This window comes from Pyrgilauda ruficollis, unplaced genomic scaffold (assembly GCF_017590135.1).
Source record: "Pyrgilauda ruficollis isolate IOZ18807 unplaced genomic scaffold, ASM1759013v1 scaffold2, whole genome shotgun sequence".
NCBI classification, from domain to species: domain Eukaryota; kingdom Metazoa; phylum Chordata; class Aves; order Passeriformes; family Passeridae; genus Pyrgilauda; species Pyrgilauda ruficollis.
The window spans coordinates 29,797,233-29,817,362 of record NW_024519206.1 but is presented as its reverse complement, the minus strand read 5'-3'; the positions used below and the strand labels follow the sequence as shown (position 1 = coordinate 29,817,362).

The window sequence follows — 20,130 nt, the reverse complement described above, 5'->3', positions numbered from 1 at the left end:
TTTTCCAGGTTTTGATACAACACAATTAGATATCAGGGCTTTGAATAAAGTATAGTTTTAAAATGTTAAGACAGCATTAAAAAATGATTAGTATGTCAGTAGAGTCTGAGGAGACAGCTCTTTAAAAACAATGGACAGGGAATTTAAAGAAAAAATACTTTGGAAAAGTAAATGGATATTCTTTCCAGCAGAATGATTTCTTTAAAGACAAAAGCCCAAATTATGCACTCCTTTTTTTTGTTTCAAAAGAACTATTTTGAAGGTAAAATATGGCCAACCAAAGCAATTAAGATGAGAAGAATAAAGATAGAGAAAAAGAATACTCCAAGGGCCAAGTATGTAAGACTGAAAGAACTATTAAGTCAAAGTATAATTATCCATTTTCCCCTGAAATATATTTATTTAATACAAACATAAATATGTGCAGAACAGATTAATGGGTTACCAGAGAAGGTAAAGCAAAAGCTCTCAAATGTTGTTCTTTGGAGAGCATCACCATTATCAAAGAGAACTGTTTGCTGCAAGTTGGTCTTGAATTCAGACACCTGCTTAAGCTTTCCATGTCTCTGTGAGCAAATACTAAGAAAGGACAAATTGAATGTTATAAAACATAGTCTACAACAGCAGTGCTTCCAAGACTCCAGTCTTAGCAGTTGTAGAACTTTAGATAAACTTCTCACAGCTGACAAAGGAAGAAATTTTTACTTTAATTTTTCCTTTTGGACTACAGCCTTCCTCTCTAACTCTTGTCTTTTTTCTGAAGGAGAGGAGGAAACTGAGCTTCCTCTTGTTCCCATCATTCACTCTCCATGAGATGAAAAGCAAACTATGTGTCAGATTTTGCTGTATGAATAAAACTGTTCCTAAGTTTCTAAGTTCTACCAGATGCCTTTCTCATTCCTTTGCTCCAAGAGTCAGTGTATCAATTAACTTTTATGAAAATACTTAGTTATGAATTCTTGCTCAAAAAAATGAAAATCCTAAAGACACGCAAAAAGAATCCTTAGTAAGCTAAGTTTGCACAATGTTTCATGGTTCCACTACAAAGATAAGAAATCACTTGAGTGAAGTATTTTGCACCACAACCCCTGTTCAACAACTCTGCTGCAGAAACCTGGGATGTTTTACAGTTTTAAATGCCATTGCAGAAAACAAGAACATATTCTTTCAATCATATTTCCTCATCTAGTGTACACATTTATAGATAGTGTCTCTACTTGCCTTTGGTCATTTATAATGCCCTGATGCTAATTAAAAATAATTAAAAAATAAGTCTTCCTATTTTATTATCCATCTCACTTCACTAAGTAAGTAGATTTCCTCTAAGGCCTCACATGAAAAATGAAGGGGACATACTTTGTTTCAGCTCATGGTGACAAGCATGAGATGCTCCTCCAGGCAACCCTTGCTAGGGGCACAGCAAATTTTTTCAGAGGCCTAACTCTGATGGATGCACAAAATAAGACAGACTGAGAGCAGAGCTTTCAAGAGGAAAAAAGACCAGTGGGCTTCAGGGAAAATGGTCTTTCAGGCAACCTGTGTTTTTATAAATTGTAGCCAGGAAAAAAAATGTGGAGAAAATATTATGCAACCTGTCACAGTTCATTAAAGTACTAGGCACAGAGCAAGCACCTACTTAAGTAACTGAACAGATCCTGCTCCTCCACATTTTACTTTCATTGGGAAAAGATGACTTCAATGACTTCAAATGTATTGCTGACATACCTTTCCTGGCTCCCTTCTGTGATGTGGTAGAGACAATTGGCACCTCCATCAGCACAAGCTCTCAGGGCAGCTGCAAGTGAAGAAAGAGAACATCAGCACACTTGCATTATAAATAAAAACCCACAACTAGTTGACAGTGCTGTGTAAATTAATTGTTCATAGTGGCATAGGGAATAAGCTTGAGATCTTGTATGGCTTTTAGCTTCTGGTACTTGACTGCTTTCCCTGTTTCTCTAAATAGAAGTTTAAACTGTTTTGATCAGACTAGTGCCAATCTTCATCTGACTGTGCCACTGTACTTGCAAATAGCTTATTTCTGTTATGAATAAAGTTCTATATGTCTAATTCAATAAACAACAAAGTTGCATTTAGCAACAAATTTAATTGAGCAGCAATTTTATATAAAATAATACAGTCAAATATAATCAAGCAGATACAAAAATAATTTTGGCAATGGATAAAGAATAAGCAAAACCAACCGGAGTACAAACCTGACCGGGGTATTGGGAGGGTTTCTCCCCCTGCCTCCCATACGAAAAACAAAGGAATCCAAACACAACTTATACACTGTATGCTAATACATATTCATCAATATTTTCCCATAAATCTCCTCCTATTTTTGGTTCTTGAAATCTACGTCACTATACCACACAGTGCAGGCTCTGCTTGTTTCTAAGGAGTCTTCTGGCTCTTTGGTGGTCACTTCCTATGAAGGTTTCTCCTCATCATCACTGTCCTTTGAACAACCCCACAGGCTGCACATGAGCCCCAAGTCTTTTGTTATAGAAGCCAGCATTATATTCCAAAAGTAAGCCTTATTATGTCATAGATACCTGGAATCATCCCAATTTTGTCCATTTCAAGGCTGATTCCTTAATCATCCCGAGGCCTCGTTCATTTTGGGATTTTACTTATCTCAAACTACATCCTGCATCCTATTTTCTCATGAACATGTGAAAACATCTGTTTTGTGACACTACATATTCTTTTTCTCTATTATTTTTTAACAAATATTTTCTAAAATGTCGATATAGTTACAATTGTTAGCACGAATCAGATTAATTTATTACATTTCTATCTATCTGAACCTGCTGCCCAGCCAGCTTAAACTACAAGACAGGCAAGTATTAAAACCTGCAAAGGTCCACCCTCCATCTACAGATGGATCCTCCACCTTGTCACAAGTGAGAACTTGCACTGTAAAAACAACTATCTTCTCACCCAGGCAGAAAGTCCCCTATGGTGGCTCTACAGCAACCTGCATAACAATTGGGAAAGAAAAATAACCAAGAGTTAATAAAGACAATACCCTTTTTCTCTTTTTTCCCCCCTCCTACGACACAAAAATGGTAACTTCATTACAGTTCCTATATTGTTCCACAGAATGTTTGACTCTTGTGATATAAAGTAGATGGTTTACATCTCAGCTTTAAATCTTGGACGATCCTGGTATAAAACAATAATTTTCAGCTATCCCACCTAACTTCCGGACCACAAAGGTTATGTGCCAACAATTCCACCTGATTTAAATAAGCAGAGACATGCTGTTCTCTTGTGATCCTTTTGTTTTTACAGACTTAATTCAGAGAAAAGAGACAAGTCTAACACTATTACAAAATCAAATATAAATTGGTATATTTTTTTTCAGGAGCTTCCCTATTAATCATCATTTAACTAACACACAGCTCTTTCATGAGGTTTTTAAAACCTGATAAGCTATTAAAGATTGAAAATTATCATCTTGTCTTAGCAGTCTTTATCAGTTTTGCTCTGAGATGCACAAGTTAGATAACTATAGCACACAATATAAAAGAAGCTGTTGCTTCCACACTAGGGCAGAGTGTTTCCTTCCAGACACAGAGAGACTGACTGGCAATCCTGAAAGGGCCGAAAGTCACAGGGCCAGGAGGGAAAAAGAGGAGAGACAAGTAAAAAAAGGGACAAACAATCAGATCAGGCACTTCTTGCCGCTAAGAATCCAATTTTCAGCCAAAGTTGCTTTCCTTTGGTGTTTATTTTTCAGTCAGAACCATCCGTCAGCAATGATACAAACCTGTATCTTTCCTTTTGGTGTACATTAGATGGGCAATCCACTTCCCACCCTACTTAGTCAGCCTATAAAAATTGGGACAACAGAGTTCACCTCTACAGCTGCTCTCATCTTTAAGTCATTCTTTCCTATGCGGGTGCTAAAATCCCACACAGAGTGTTTGTAAATGAATATCTACTGCGCAGTACCATGTGACCTTGGCTGATTTTTTTTGGGGGCAGGGAGAAAGAAGGAAGCAGGACAACACAAAAGCCACGAGTTCATCACAGGTGACTTTGGGTACCTCAGCTTTTTTTCTTTCAGGCTGAAGCCATGAGCAGAGCAGGAGAACAAGAACTGTACTCTGTATTTTTTCTAGCACAACGTCTGCTCCTGCTCTCTCCAGTACCCACCATGACACTACTGCCCTCAGCCTTCTTGTACAGACCAGGCTCTTCTCTGTCCCCTTACACTCCTTCACCCACTCCTTACAGCCTCCACCCAAATCCATATTAATAAGCCAAGCTCAAGCAGACTTGATCCTGAGAAATTAGGTGAAGAAATTTCTAGATTATTCTAGAAGCTTGCCAGCCACTTAATATGGTGATTCTCTGCTTCAGCCTCATCCAGTCTGATGAATACATCATAAGACAAGAACACTACTTTTTGCCTGCTGTGTTTGACTGGAAGATTTTAACTTCTTTCATTTGTGGTTACAGCTGACAATTGATTGATATACTTCCTTTCACCTGGACACACCTGTTCTCTCAGGGAGGTCAGCTCACACAGATTATAGTAACAGCCCATTGCAAGAGTGTGTAATACCTAAGTCAGCCATCCTGTCCACTGGCTTATTTAGCAGATAGAAGGCATCTAGGCAAGGCCTAGGACCTAAGGTACATGACCTTCCTAAGGATGTTTCCCAGACATTTCCAGACCATCACAGCTTCTTCCTTCTGAAAACAGTGAGTTTTCCATCTATTCTCCCACATAAAAAGAATGGGATGAGATACATAAAAAGATATTAAAATCTATTATTGGTCTCAATTATTTTAACACAGCCAGAGCCTTAACTATTGTATATTCTCTCAATGGACTTACCATTAGTGAAGCCTGGCCCAAGATCTCCTAACCTGATCTTACAATTTTAAAACAACATGACCAAAAAAACCAAACCAAACTAAGCAGTAGTTTAGTCCTGGTTTAGGGTGAATGTCCTGGTTTAGGGTGCCTTTGGGAGAAAACTGTCCTGGTTTAGGGTGAATTTGGGAGAAAAACCTCTAAAGGGGTTTCCTCTAGAAAGCAGATTCAAGTGGTCCCTCCCCTAACTGGTTCAGGAAGATATTTCCTTGGAGAAAAGTGGGAAAAAAATAATTATTTAAGAGGCAAAGCATTCACCAGCACAAAAAATGAACAATATTAAACAATATTGCCAATCTTGTCGCTCCAAAGGAGATGGCAAACTCAGGAAAGTCCCCTTTGTGGGCTGTAGCTCAGCTCCCTCAGTCTCTGATCAGTCCCTCTGGTGGTGGAAATGCCGCGTCCCAGGCCCGGCCTGGTGGGCTGCAGGTGTGAGCTGCCGCTGCTCCTCTGGGTGCTCAGTCCAGAGCAGGTTTAAACGGGTCCAAGAAAAAGAAAAACCACAGTCCAGGGAACTTTGCCTCAGCTAACTAAAAGCGAAGGAGAGCTCTGTCCTGCTGTCTGTCTGTGCTGCAGACAACACAGTCCAGGAGCAGGATGCAGGGGAGCAAGTGCAGTTTCTGATAACGAACTCCGTGCTTCTTCTCTCCCCACCTCACTCTTGGAACAAGTCTTAAAGGTGCAAAACTTGTTATCCAGTATAAACAGAACAGACAGTTGGGGATATAAGCATCATATAGTCAACCCAGGACAAAAACGAATCAGTCTTCAATGAGTCTGGTACATGTAAAAGTACTGAGATTCTCCCAAAGAAAGGAAGGTGCCTAAGTAACAAATCTATGACATTTGGATGTTTTTAACATGGATATGGTGCTACTATTTGATATCTCAAATCAAGAGTTGCCTTATATAGCTGCAATTTAAAGCTGTCCTTCACATGTTTATTCTTATTTATTTAAAAAAAATTAATTAAACTTCTGTAGCATTGTAAAGTTATTTAGAGAAACAATTTATGAGGTACTGATCCTTTACCAGCAAGTTAATAACTTACACTGAAATCAAACAAAGCCTCAGTTGCATTAAGGAACTAGCAGGTAATTAACAGATTGGCTGGAGGCCAGTAAATCATAATATTTCTACAGCTATGAACTAAGCTTTGTTTGACAAAAACTAATGATATATGTTAGCTGGAAGAATATGTATCATTATTACCTGGAAGTGTTTAAGGAGATGGTCAGCAATTCTAAGCTTACAGTTTGGATAGAAAAATGAAAAATAATAGGAACTGATTTTTAACAGTGCCTTTTATATTAGAGACAAAATTGTTTTACAAACAACTATTTGGCCAAGGTGCACCATGGCAACTGTGTAGGCAAATCTAAGAATCACTAGGCAGTTTGCAACAGCTCACACAAAACCTCATTAATTATTTCAGCAGAAACTGAAGGACCTGAACAAGATTTGGGCTTTGTTTTGCTTGGCTTGGCATTCTGAAAACAGAAACACCTTCTTCTGAGATGTTTTCAATTTAAACAGATGAAAAAAAATTAAAAGGTGGGAAGCGACACAGATGGATTAAGTGCTAAGGGTCACAAATGGATCAAAGGCAAGTTATCTTCCAGGGTGACCAAAGTGGAGGGTGAGGCTTATAAAGTGAAGAATAACTTAAGTGGCCAGTCAGAACACCAAAGGTCTTGCTCTTACCATCTCTTCTGCCCCAAAGGGTACCATCACATTACAGCAGACCCCTCAAATTTGCTAGGTGGGCTGCACAAGGAAGTATGCTCTTGCTTATGTAGTCAGAACAATTTAAGTCACCAAAGACATTATCTAAGGCTAGAGGCAGTTAACCCGGCCCCTGTGAAGTGGCACATACTAAGGAATGGTTGTCCAAGTAACTCACTGATCACTGGTGGGTCAGGAGGACTAACACCTCCAGAAAAAATGTTGTGATATGCAACTGGTAGCTGTAGCTTTTTCAACCAGCACAACTGGAAGCAGAGGAGGCCTGTGATTTTGGCTACCCAGCTCAGCTGCAGAGCCCCATGGTACCGTTTTATGCTTCTGTTATTAGAAGAGATGATGCTAAGAGGACAAGGACACAAGTGCACTGCAGCCCCAGCTTAGAATGTGAATCTCCACTCCTTGGCAATACCACAAATTACCACCTTTCCAATCTGAATATTCTGTGTTAAGACCCGCTCCTCAGAAATACCTCCATCTGCCAAATTGCCACCTTTTCTAGCTGTTGGATTCCTTTCTCATATAACTCCAGGGTCAGTCAGGGAACTAGGGCATGGAGATATAATCAAAAAATCAACTGTTTTATTGTGCAGGAGGGGGAACTCAATGCCAGCGTCAATAACTGCTTCGCAGGTTATTGGGAGCAGCATGTGGTCAGTCCAGCAGTGTCTGAAATTATGGCAAGAGTTAATACCCCTCAGCTCCACCTGTGCCAAAGAAGATTTACATAAAGAGCATATTATCAAGGCATCCTATCTAAGAGTTTCTCACAAGCAGCATGAATAAAGAAACAGAAGACTTTCTGAGCAATGCCCTTCCTTTTAAATGGTGCATCTTCTGTTAGTAATCAGTGAAGTATTTCCCTTTAGTGACTGAATTTGAGGCACCATTTTAGGGCTAATTATTGGTTTTTACAAAAATTTTTCTAACACAACAAAAACACTGGAAACAGTTTACTTTATATTTACCCCTTTGGCAAACATGAAAAACTTCCTGTCCCTGTGAGACAGGATATGAGTGGCATATGACACATAAAAAAGGGAGGTCTTGGCTGAGAGCTAACAAATTCTGATACTTTTTGCAGAAAAGGAGCAAGTATATGATTGTATTCAATAGCCCTGCAAATTTAGGTGGGACAAAAGACTCCACAGAAGAGATGCAACTCTTCCAGACTAAGATAAATGCATAGAAAGGGAATACGTTACCAATACCTGAGAAAGAAAAGCATAACCTTATTATTCTTATTATATTATTCCTTCCAATTAGCATTTAAAATATATTATTTTCCAAACAGATCTTGAAATAAATCCTTTTTTTTTTCTTAAATTCAAATTTGTGACAACTATCCTTAAACTGCTTTAGTATAGCCCCTCTGTTCCTTTTCTAATTTCACACAACTTCTTCTAGGTATACAATCTCCTTCTCTCATTCCTTTATTGATTCAGTAGCCTGGTAACCATAATTAACCTGCCAGCAAAATCTACGCATAAGAGAACTCCACTTAATTAATGACTTGGAGTGCTGGTAGTAATACATATGTGAAATAAATGGTAGATACACAGAGAATTGCTTGGTTGGCTTGATACATAGGTCCAACACATTTTTGTCCCAGTATTACTAAAACACAGCAGTTACCAACAACAAAATGCATAATCCGTATTTATGTTCTGTCTCATTTTCTCATTTGTCCTGCAGAACCTGCAAAAATAAATTTAACAAACCCATGGCTTTGTACAGCTGCAGATTGCTAGAAAGGGTATCAAACTGCATCTCAAACTATTGCCTCCCACCCACGTGTTTCCACCTGTGTTATCAGGACTGCTTGCAACTGCTATTCCATTTCAATTACAGGGCACTGCAGACATCCCTCTTCTGTCAGCTGAAACTCTGTTTAGCAAATCAACTACCAGTCCATAATAGTTTTCTGCTTTGTGGTTGGACACTGGTCTTGCTATGAGGCTTTTTAACTATTTAAAATATTTTAAATAGGTCCTTTAAAATAAGGACCTATTGCTTATAGGTCCTTATGCTACAAATGAGTGGTTTGACTGCTTAAAGAAACACCATCAAAGACATTGGTGAAAGCAGGGGTTAATGTGAATTTGTGAAAATACAACTTTATATAGTTTGATGACAAGGTTCACTCTACTACTTCCTACAAAGATGAAAGCATGCAAAAGAAGATCACATTAGAAGCAATTTGAAATTATTTACATGGAAGCTGGGAATACTAGAGTGGGTAAGGGTGCAAAGGATCTGGATGCAATGATGAGGGTGCAAAAGGGCTTAGCATCACTTAGTCATTGAGTAATTAATATTTACAGAACAATTTGATAGTGTTTCCTACGATTATAACAATGATTAACCATAGATTGGGGATGGTAACATTTTTACTATAATCAATTCATATGTACACAGATAAAATGATGCATGCACCCTTTTGTATTTGTGCAAAGGTACCTATCATAAATTCCCCTTGAGTTCAGTGAAATGCTAACACCACATTCCTTTGTGTTTGCCAGCAGGCAAGGCTGCACCTCAAGAAGTGTGGAGATGGGCTGGGGTGGGGGTATCAGCCCAGGCCTCATTGTTAGTGACAGTCCTTCGAGTATCACAGACTTGAGGGCATGGGAGCTCTGAGGTGTCACACTCAGAGGGTTGCTATTCTAAAATAGTTTGTACATCCAAGAAAGGTCCACCAGCTACAAATCTCTTATACCTAAACCATGACTCTTAAACTATCCATATCAGAACATAGGTACCCATTAGTCCTGAGGCAAATGCATCACCTACACTGGAGCTATGCTCCCATATGGACCAGACTGGATCTCAATAAGTAAAATGACTGTATTTTTGGTAAGGTAATTATATGTTTCCTATAAAGCGGCTGTGCTTCTTTAATTACTCTGCTTTGAGCTGTAAACATCATAGAGATCTCAGCTAAGCAGAGGCAAGATCCATTAAACAATTAAATATGAGAAGACAAGGAAGAAACCAATATGAGAATAAATTAGGAACACTATTCTTTTTCCAGTGCATTGATTCAATATTGAGCTAAAGCCACACAGATAACACTTCTCTTTAAAAAGTTCACACAGAAATTAGACACATGGAAAAGGAAACCATTTCTCCCACAGACAAAAACCACCACTGAATTTTAGACAAAAATGTTACAGCCACCAAAAAAAACCAAAAAAAAAAACCCAAAAAAACCAAACTTGCTTTAAAAGAAAATTCTAGGAAAACTTATATCTTAATGCTCACTTTGGGAAAAAAAAAAAAAAAAAAAGAACAGAGCAACCCTTAAAAAAAAATTTCTTAAGTACCAAAATCCACAAATTCAAGCAAAAAACCTTGAGTACCACTAAACATAGTAGCACTAATGTGCTGTCAGAGACAGAGGCAAGGGAGCAACTGCGATTTTACTAAAAGTGATCTTCTGGACTGTCTTCAGGAGCACTTCAATGCAGAGTTCATTATGATGATTCATATTCAAGGCTACTGGGTTTGGAGTAATCTCTTGTCAGGAGTTAGATTTAATATTCCTACAAGCCTTACTTAAGATATGATTTTGTCTTCTCTTTCCTGTCATTCTCCCATTCTGTCAAACCCAAGAGCTCTGGTACTTGCTGAGCTGCTTTGCACCCGCTGCTGTAGCAGGCTCCACAAACAAAGCAGCCCTGTGCTGTCTCACAGAGAAAATCAGGAGGAAAGAGCTTAAACACAAAGTACTTGCTGCCATCATTTCCATTAAAATCTAAGTGACCTTTTCATGACAAGGCCATGTGGCTTGATGCCACTGGGGGAAGAATCAGGAAGAAGTTTATTCTTTTTATTTTCTCTTTTTTTTTTTTTTCTCTCTGTTTGAAAAATGACAGCTAAAGCTATAATATAACATTTAATCAGCTTTTCTTTTTGCCCTGAGCACACATCTATTATTACTAGGTAACAGTAAGAAAATACTTATTAGGGCACAGACAAAAAAAAAAAAAAAAAAAAAAAAAAAAAAAAAAAAAAAAGGGAAAATGCACTGAAGTGCATAATGTTAATCCTGACTTTTTTTCCTGATATACTACTTGTTTTGAATGTATTTAAAGAATAACTTGTCAAATGAAAGATCCTCAGAAATCAAACAAGCTGTTGAAACAAAAGCAGGAAGTCCTACTTGGGCCTTAAATCTGTATTTTCCAGAGTGAGAAGGGATACAAGCTCTCTACAGCCATATACTTGCATTTTACTGAAGTCTGGTCTGATACCAGGAATTCCCCAGGGATTCATAAGCCCTTCCTGCAGCGCCACATGTTGGCTCCAGGGTTGGGTCGCATCCTGGTTTGCAGACCTTGCCCCTGAAACCGCTGATTGCTGATGAGGGATCAAGCAAGTCTCAGACATCAAACCCCTACAGACACAATGCTGCAGACACAGTACATCCCATCAGGCAGCCTTTCAAACAACACCTGCTTTCATTGCTTTGCAAGTGCAATGCACCTCACTAACACAAATTTACTATAGCCTGTCTACCAAGGTCCGATACCTACAGCAAACACCTACATGGAAATATAATTGAATGTGAAGTACCTGCAAGAGTGTGCAGCCAGCTTTTTCTGCATCCATTACTTGGTTATCAAGTGAAAAGGAGAGGCTTCAACACTGATTTTATTTCTGAAGTTTTAAAATCATATTGTTTAATAATATGATTGGCCTCAAGCTTTGAATGCAACTTTTTATTTCTTCATTTCCTGTTTTCCAATGCTGCAGCATTGATTTCTGACAGAAGGAAAATAAACAGCTACAAACATGATGGAATACTCCAACTGCTTTCATTTTTAACTGCCAGTCAGCATTGTCATCAGACAAACTTTAGTAACAAGCTGAATATATTCCTATATGGAAAAAAACCTGAGTAAAAAATTAATAACCTTTATTAGCATTATACATCTACACTTACTGCAAGGAGAAAAAAAAAAGGTTTTTTTTTGATCTGTTGGATCAGCAACAACAGACTTCCTGAAATCACTGTTCCCTACCCCAGAATGAGAAGGATGTGGGGCAGGCACGGAGGCAGTATTTGGAAAAGAGTGGTCAGCTGTGCTAAAACAGCAAAGAAGAAGAAATAGTTTCCTACTGCTGCTGGCAACCAGCAACTCCATGCTCCTCATCACAACCAGATCAGTGCTACTGTCTCTTCTGCTTCCCTTCAACAAAATGTATTAATAATTCAAGCCAACCTGCAAGTGTAAAGCAATGAGCATGATAAGTTCATATTCATGTCTATGATTAAATATTTTCAGCTAATGCATTTATATTTCAAATTTTGTTTGCCTAAATTGGATTTGCAGTAGCCGGCAACTCATAAAAAAAATTAATCACACACTTATTTAAATTGCAGAAAATATATTAATTCTCATGCTACTAAAACACACATCTTTCCTTAGAGTGCAGAATAGATTTCCACACAACCATTTTATATCATAGTCTAACAAAAACTTTTGTGTGCCAAGGAAATTTCAGGGCTCATAAAAGTCAGAAACTCCAATTTTATTAAAAGACAACTAGACTATTACAATGCATAAATTTCTCAATGAATCAAGCATGATTTGACACCTATTTGAAAACTTATTTAAAATATTCAAGATAATAATCCTGATCTAAAAGTTGTTTGGAAATAAATATCTAAAAGAGGGACAAAAGAAGAAACCAGACAAGGATGGTAGATACATTTTCCTAATGCAAGTGGAACTGATCTTTATTTTCTAATGTCTTGATAACATAACCTGTGTTCATGCTACATACACTCATGCATTAGTAATTTTCTCTACTTTTAACAGATAACTGTTCAATAGATTTTCAAGCAAATAATTGTAGCACCATCCAAAGAAATGGCCAAAGCCTCCCTCCCTCCCTCCCGCAAACTGTTATTATTTAACTTCTGACAGTTTCACTCTTGTTTCTCACTGACCCCCACATCTTTTCTGTTGTCTTAACTCCCAGATTTGGGCAGTGGTAAGCTGCAGAAGAAGTTTCTTTGAAGAAATTGGAAATGTAAAATTACAAGGCCTGATCTTACCTACTTTATTTCATATTTGGAATAACTACAAGTACATATGCACTTGCATTTGGACTAATCTACACTAGAGTGGTTTCATGGAAGCAATGGATTTGCATTGCTTTTACTCTAGTACTGGCAGTTCAAAGGATGAAAATGAACATAGATACTACAATCTATTGCTCCTCTTAGGAAAAAGGAGTTTTAGCTACTTGAATCATGACTAATCCTGATCTCCAACATCTTCCCACACAAAATAGATCTAAAATTAAAATAATATTCTCATTAGGCCCTTCCTTTTAGCTAAGTTTTCCAATATTCAAGAAAGTAGGTCATCTGGCATACTGATATAAAAGATCAGATCTATGATATAATTTTCTTAAACACATTTCTTTCATTATTTGTTATTTAATAAAATAGTTGAAAAACCCCAACGGATATTTTCATTCTTAAAATAATATAGAGGGTGTGAATTAGAATTTTCAAACGAAATAATCAGCACCAACAATAATTTTTGGAAGGTTTTAGCTATCTTGATGAAATAATATGTTAAATCATCACAAGACACAAAGAAAGCTCATTTGGACCGTCAGAATCAGCTTCAAACCAGACTAGAAGCTGCATTTCTGAATGCTAAATGGGATTTCACATCTGAATTCTCTTACATAACACAAATGCAAAACCAATGCTGTCATCCTTGAAAGAAAATAATCAACATCTATATGGAAAGTCTGGTTATGAATGAAGATGGCATAGCAGTAATGTCCCAGCTCATAAAAGAGAGTGCATTGATTTCAAAACCTGTCTTTATTAAGGTTATAAAAGAACTTTTAACACAAAATTTCCAAGTAAAAATATTTGTAGGAGGCAATCTAGAGCTTACTGTACAAAACTGAGTGTATATTCTCAAGGGAAATAAACTTCTGTGTGACAACTCTCCTCACAGCAAGGCTGCAAACAGGTAATTAATTTATAGATCTCTGCATGAAGTAGAAACAGCTCTTGTCCTCTGGCAGTTCCCTAAGGCTTCAAAAAGGGAAAAGGGCCTAGTGTGAATGGAAAAGTAGAGGCTCAGGGGGTATTCCAGACCCTGAATTTGGGACTGTCCAGTGTTCTGAACTATTCAAAACCTCATTTTAGTGGCAGATTTGGCCATGTCTAGTTTCCAGTTACAAAGATAATCAGTACATTGCACATGACTTTTATCAAAATGATAGTTACTGCTCCAGGCCTTCCATTTCAATGTGTTACAAAGACAAACAGGCCTAAAAGTGCAAAATCAAATAACTTTTCCCTCTCATTTTGGTCAGTATTTTTCCTTTTGAAGAGAGACTGCTGCCATATCTTATATTGAAGTCTGCAGTTCAGAAGTGAATTCATGAAAAACAGGTATGAAATCTTGGTTTGCTTTAAATTACCTCCTATCTAACTGTATTATATCCCCTTTTAAATAAATGCTAATACAGAAGCATTTTGCCATCCCTGAGGATAAACCAAACCACTTAATCTTTATTGACCAGAACTATTGGCCTCTTCTTTGTGGCTATTTTCCCCTTGTAGTTGAAACCTGTGCATTCAATAAACAAAACCTTAGATTTAGCACACCTGAGCTTATTCTGAAAGTCTGCTTTTAGAACAGGTTCTCCGTGAAACAAACAAGTAAAAGCCCAAGACACAGCCTTGCGCAAATGGTAATACATTACATGTTGTATCTGCTGCTCTTTGTTCTCAAAATGGTGCAGTGAAAAAGAACCCCAAGAACTATATAGCAGCTGTGAGCACTACTATAAAAAATGTTCCATTTCAATGTTGCTATTTAATTGCAAATTATCACCCTGTTAAATTTCCCCAAGAAATATGGCTTATAAAAATGTCCTAAGTATATCTAATACATCCTTATTTAAATCAGCCAAGTGATGGCCAAAAAGAATATCAATACTCTATTTAATTTACAAGCTCTGTCCATACTAAACACTTCATTATCAGGAACAGAAAATATTAGAAGACAGGATGTTCAAATGTGATTTGAATTACTGTACCAATCCCATGCTACCTTATCTGCCAGATGTGCTGGAGACTCCAGATTAGAACACAACATTTTCATTTAAAGTAGTGTGTTCTTGCACTCAGCCTTGTTTAAATCAGTATTGATCATGAACAGCTGGTAAAATAATTATTAAAATTTTATTTTTACTGGCTTAATCTGGATTCATCTTTCATGACCCTACAGTATCATTACCTACTGGGCTTTGAAGCACAAGAATTAAACAGAAGTCAGTCTTTTCACCTGGCACTAATGTCCCTGTTTTAAAAGAAGAAAACTCCTGGCTTCTCCAGATACACAGTTTTCTTTCTTTGTGCTCATCAGTTCTTGACTGAGGCTCTGATAGCATCCCTGTATAGGGGGATTACCAGCCTGAGCCTTAAATATTGAATATTAGAGAGTTAAAAATAAATAAACAAACATCCAACCACTCTACATCAAAAAACAAACAAACAAACAAAAAAACCCCAAACTCTAAATCAAATCCAGCTCTACAATAAACACACATTAGTATGTGTAAGAAAGGACTTTCATGTGAAATATCTATTTTCTTACTGCTTTTTGCTAGTTTACTTCCCAAATGCCTCGTTGGTCATGCATTAGCTAAGACATTCAAGGGCAAGCTCAGCCAGCCCACTTCAGCACTGTGTGCTTAAGGCAGGATTCTTTCTCATAAGAGGTTTGAAGAAAGAATTGCTCTAACTCATGTGACAATACATGAGTAAGCCCCTGTGGCAGATGGCTGGCTGTGTGCAGAGTTGAACATCCAGCACTGTTCTCCCTAGCAAGGCACAGGAACAGCAATGCCCTGATTTCACACGACACTCACACAGACCTGGAAAGACACCTCTGAATCTTTGGTTCACAAGATGCTACATAGGTTCCATAAAGGCATCAAGCATGGTTTTGCCAATGTAGAAAAAGATTTGCATAATGCCTCACCACCTGCTTGGTCACCAGAGCTTCTAATGGATTTTGCAATTTGAAGAGGGTTTTTGCTTAAAGATGCAATGATTTCTCTGAAAGATTAAAAGGAGACCAAACTGCCACCTTTATAAACTAAAATAATGTTAAAAAAAAGGAGAACTAGAGATTCTGGTTCTTTCATTTATCTTGTTCACAGGTAAAACTGAGTACTATCAAGTCACAGCCTATCAATACGCAGCCTGGCAGAGAAAAGAAGTCTCAGAAATTTGATTTTACAGCTGCCTTCCCAGTCTCAGAAACATTTGATGCTCTTTTCACAAACCATAATCAATAGCTGTGACTAACTGAAGAAGGTTTCATTTATGTGATTAATTCCTCCTGTAGTCAACCCAACACCTAACTTCTTAAAAGGCTTACCTGGAAGAGCATGAAATAGTATGTGCTTTAAGCCATAATTTGAGAGGTTCCTGCATGCAGCTGGTCCTCACCCCTCTCCATTCTGCCCCTACTGTTGTTTCTCATCCCCACTGCCTTCTATTCCAGGATCTGCTTTATGAGCCACATAGTTAGTTTAGTTTACTTAAAATTTAGCAATTGTGAGAGAAAAGTAAAACATGTAAGCAGAAGAGTATGGACCTCCTGGGGTTCTGCTGAAAAAAATTCTGAAAACAAAGCAAAGAAGACAGGTTCTTATACCATAATCAAGAATAAAAGGGGTAAGGGTCACACTATTTCTCTCTACATGCAATAACCTCGTGCACTGTCCTGTCACACTACCAAGGATGAGAGCTCCAAGCCAAGCTGTTCCCATGTCAGTTTGTCAAAGACTGTATCATACTCTGGGCATGTTCAGAGTGGAGGCAAACTGGCCTTGGAGAGAGTGCATGTGCCCAGGGAGCTGCAGACACAGCACTGCTATCACTCTCTCCATTTGAATGGCTCCCATGCCACTGGAGAGAAGGGAATTGCACACTGTGCCTGGTGCAGAGATGCTGCTTCCTTCCAGCAGCACACAAGGGTCACACCGAGTCATCACTGATGCTGCTCTCCCAGCCACCACAAAACAATGGGAAAGATTCTGCAGGGAGAGGAGACAACCACTGGCCCCCACGGAGGTAATCATCTGGCTTGAGAGTAAAGAATGGGACAGGTAGGGAATCAAATAATATCTCTTTTCTTCCCAGGCATGAGGGGTGCATTTCCTCACATACAGTGAAAACAAAAAGCAATGTTTAAAGAAACATTTGCTCCCTAACACAGCTGAATTCACCAGGGCATTCCAGTTCCCTAAGCTGAATTCACCAGGGCATTCCCAGTCTCTCTTCTTCTAAAGAGGAATGACCACCCAGTCAACAGTAAAATGATGCAATATGGATTTGGGAAAAAAACCCAACAAAACCAAACCTAAAAAAGAGAACTAACAAACTACTGGTCTGTTAAAATATAAGAATACTAAGAAAGAAATGCTTATGTAAGAAGAAATATTTAAAAGTAACCACACATAAAAAATAAATTTAAAAAACCCCACAACAAATAATTAAAGGTAACTTTTAAATTACTGTTGCAATCTATATGAGACATGCTGCAAATTTTAATAATATTGTTTGGAACATCAGTCATTTTGCTCTTGCTGAAATTCATTTTTGATAATGCAATAGTACCATCTCAGGAATGATATTAAATTTCTACTTTGTATTAAAGTAGAATTGTATTATTAGCATGGTACAGTGTGTGCACCTCTGCTGGGATTACATTCATGCTGAAAAAAACAATGTTATTTTTCTATTACTGATATACGTTATCTGTTTTGACACTGGAAAATATATTTCACTAAACTATAAACTAACAAAATCTCTCATCTAAGAGAATATCACTGAAGTTTCCCTCCTGGTGTATTTTCAATTCCTAGCCAGCAGACATTCTGCTAATTTTTTTTTGCGCAAACTCATTGTGCAAAATGAGCCCATATACTAGAGTTAGCATGTCCAGTCCAATTATTCTTGCTCAATCTTTGACCAAACTACTGGGAAATCTGCCTGTGGGAAGAACAAACGATTGCAGCTGACAGACCTATGTCTTTCTGAACAGAACTCAAGCAGCCTCCTTCCAGGATTCTCTCTCCATTCAGTCATTCCATTTGCCTGCCAGCATCTGAGAGAGTGAGTCCCATGGCAGCTTGGAGGGAGAAAGAAATGGAGAATTAGTTTTATTTATATTCAAACATATCTATACTTTACTGACATGATTTTCCAAAGCACTCAACCTCATCCTAACATTTGTTTCTCAGTTTAAGAAGTGAGATCACTGGTTTCTATTCACCTTTCACACTGATGAATCACCTGAACATCCTCCAGCTGGCCCTAACCCTCCAATTTATTGTCAGGGTATTGAAGAAATGAGCTCTAACAGGGATTTAAAAGGGGAATAGAGAGGACTCACCTTATCTGATAAAATCTGCCTTCTGCTATGAGCTGCAAACAGTTCCAGATATGAATTAGAGAGGTTATCAAAGACAGGCCAGGAAATCATGCTCCTCACTAATGGATCAATCCCACACTAATGGATCAAGACTGTGGTTAGCAAATACTGGTACTTCAGCAAAATTCAGGTTTTAGCCTCATAATTACTTAAATTCACTCCAGTGGGTACTGTTCCAAACACACCCCCCTAATTTGCTGTTGCAGAATGATGTATAATTTACAGTGCATTCTGTACTGGTTTGGAAGCCCACCAACACACTTCCACGTGCTGAAGTGACACATCCCATCACACCTGCACAGCAGGGGAGATTCCATAAAAAGAGATTAAATTCTCAAACAGTTGGTGTGAAAAGCAGCCATGGGCATTAAGTTTGGGACTGGTGGTACATGTACACCATGTGCGTTTAAACTGGTGCCCTCAGGGGCATTTTTTTTTTCTTTTGCAATAACACTAGAATCTAGAAGAAGATAGGGAACTTGAATATAGTCTAGAAAAGCTACTAGCAATCACCTGGGGAGCAGCAAATGACATCTTTGAGCCACAAAGCAGCTTTCTGTGAAGCCTGCCCTTGGCAGCAGGTGTCGCTGCAAGGCAAAGGCACAGCAATTAGTAAATTATTGGGACACAGACAAGAACAGAAGCAGGCAAAGATGCTTTGTGGTATGCAGGAAGAACATGCACATTTCTGACAGCTGGTAGCTGTGCACTCCTCTTGTGCTAAGTGTTTTGGCTGCAAACATGATCAAACAGCAGATTGCTAGTATACACCTGCCTCAAAAAAAGCATGGAAACTTACTACTAAGGTAACAGCTTGCATAGCAGCATTCTTTATGTTTAGTTTTCCACTTAGTGAGTGCTCAGTCCTCTCTACACATTAAAGAGTTTACTGCTATTCAGTACAAACAGAACTCTATGCAGCATCCTCCAAGACCAGCTGCAAACTACCCATGCGTTTAAGTTCCTGTAGTGTGCCTTCTAAGGATGAATTAATGCATAAATTCCTGTCACTCTAGTGCCCAGCCATCCCAGGTTATGGATATTTCATCTTCTAGGAAGCAGTGTCAGCTGAGTTACATCCAGCACAAAACAAGAGGTAGACACCTCTGCTCAGCTCTTGTGTGCCATTTCAGCCACTGGCTGATATTAAGGATCACCATTTTTGACCCTCTTCAAGTCCTTTAGGATTCTGTAATGTGTTTCTCTTCACGCTGCAGAAAAATTGCTGAGGCTGATGTCTCTGTGAGAGGAAAAAGCTTTTTCCAGAAGGGTTTTCAGCCTGATGTCAAGTAGTGTCTCCCTTCTACTCTTTCATGCCTGAAATATTAGCCTTCAGTTGCCACTGAAACAAAAAAAAGCCATTTTCTGCTACAGCATTGAGCCCTTTTACAAAGAAACTGCCAGCTAAATTAAGAGCTAGTCTTTTACTACATGTCTAACAAGGCAAGAGAAGTATTTAAATAATGACAAGGCAAGAAAAATACTAACTCATAGTCCAGTGATTCCTAGAACTACAGTGCCATGATTTAGTTTGAAAAGAGGACTGTTGCTGCTAAGAACTGATCCTACAAGGTCTTGACTTCCCCAAATGGCTTCAAGCCAGAGATATAAAAGGCAGTGCTCTTATCACCACTATTAGAATCTACTACTAAAGGTGCTAACTTAGTTTTAAAAGAACACTTAGAAAGCAGATATACACTATAGTAAGCAAAGGTTGTGCAGAGACCTGAAACGGGCACTGGGGCAAGCCATGAATGAGTGCCTGCACTGTCAGCCTGGCAGAAGGACAGATCAGCAGAACTGCTGAGCAAACTGAGCAAGGAGCGCTTTCTAGATATTGCCTGGAAGAAGCCAGTAAAATAGCTTTTAATCAAGGAATGCCCTTAAAGATGCATGTAGAGAATACTTGGGGATATTTTGTTTTCTTTCTTTAACAAACACAAACCACTTCTACAGCAAAGGTTTTATGCTGCCCTTGGTGAAGCACACTCACAGTTT

General features: G+C 38.3%; 1 protein-coding gene across 4 annotated transcripts in view; it reads right to left on the bottom strand.

Annotated features, from left to right (window-relative positions):
* TPK1 (thiamin pyrophosphokinase 1) overlaps positions 1 to 20,130 on the bottom strand; it is a 302,583-nt gene that overhangs the window by 183,977 nt on the left and 98,476 nt on the right. For all 4 annotated transcript variants that reach the window (XM_041466832.1, XM_041466833.1, XM_041466830.1 and 1 more), the window contains one exon: positions 1,726 to 1,795. In XM_041466832.1, the coding sequence (XP_041322766.1) occupies positions 1,726 to 1,795 (70 nt within the window). The remainder of the gene's footprint in view (positions 1 to 1,725; positions 1,796 to 20,130) is intronic.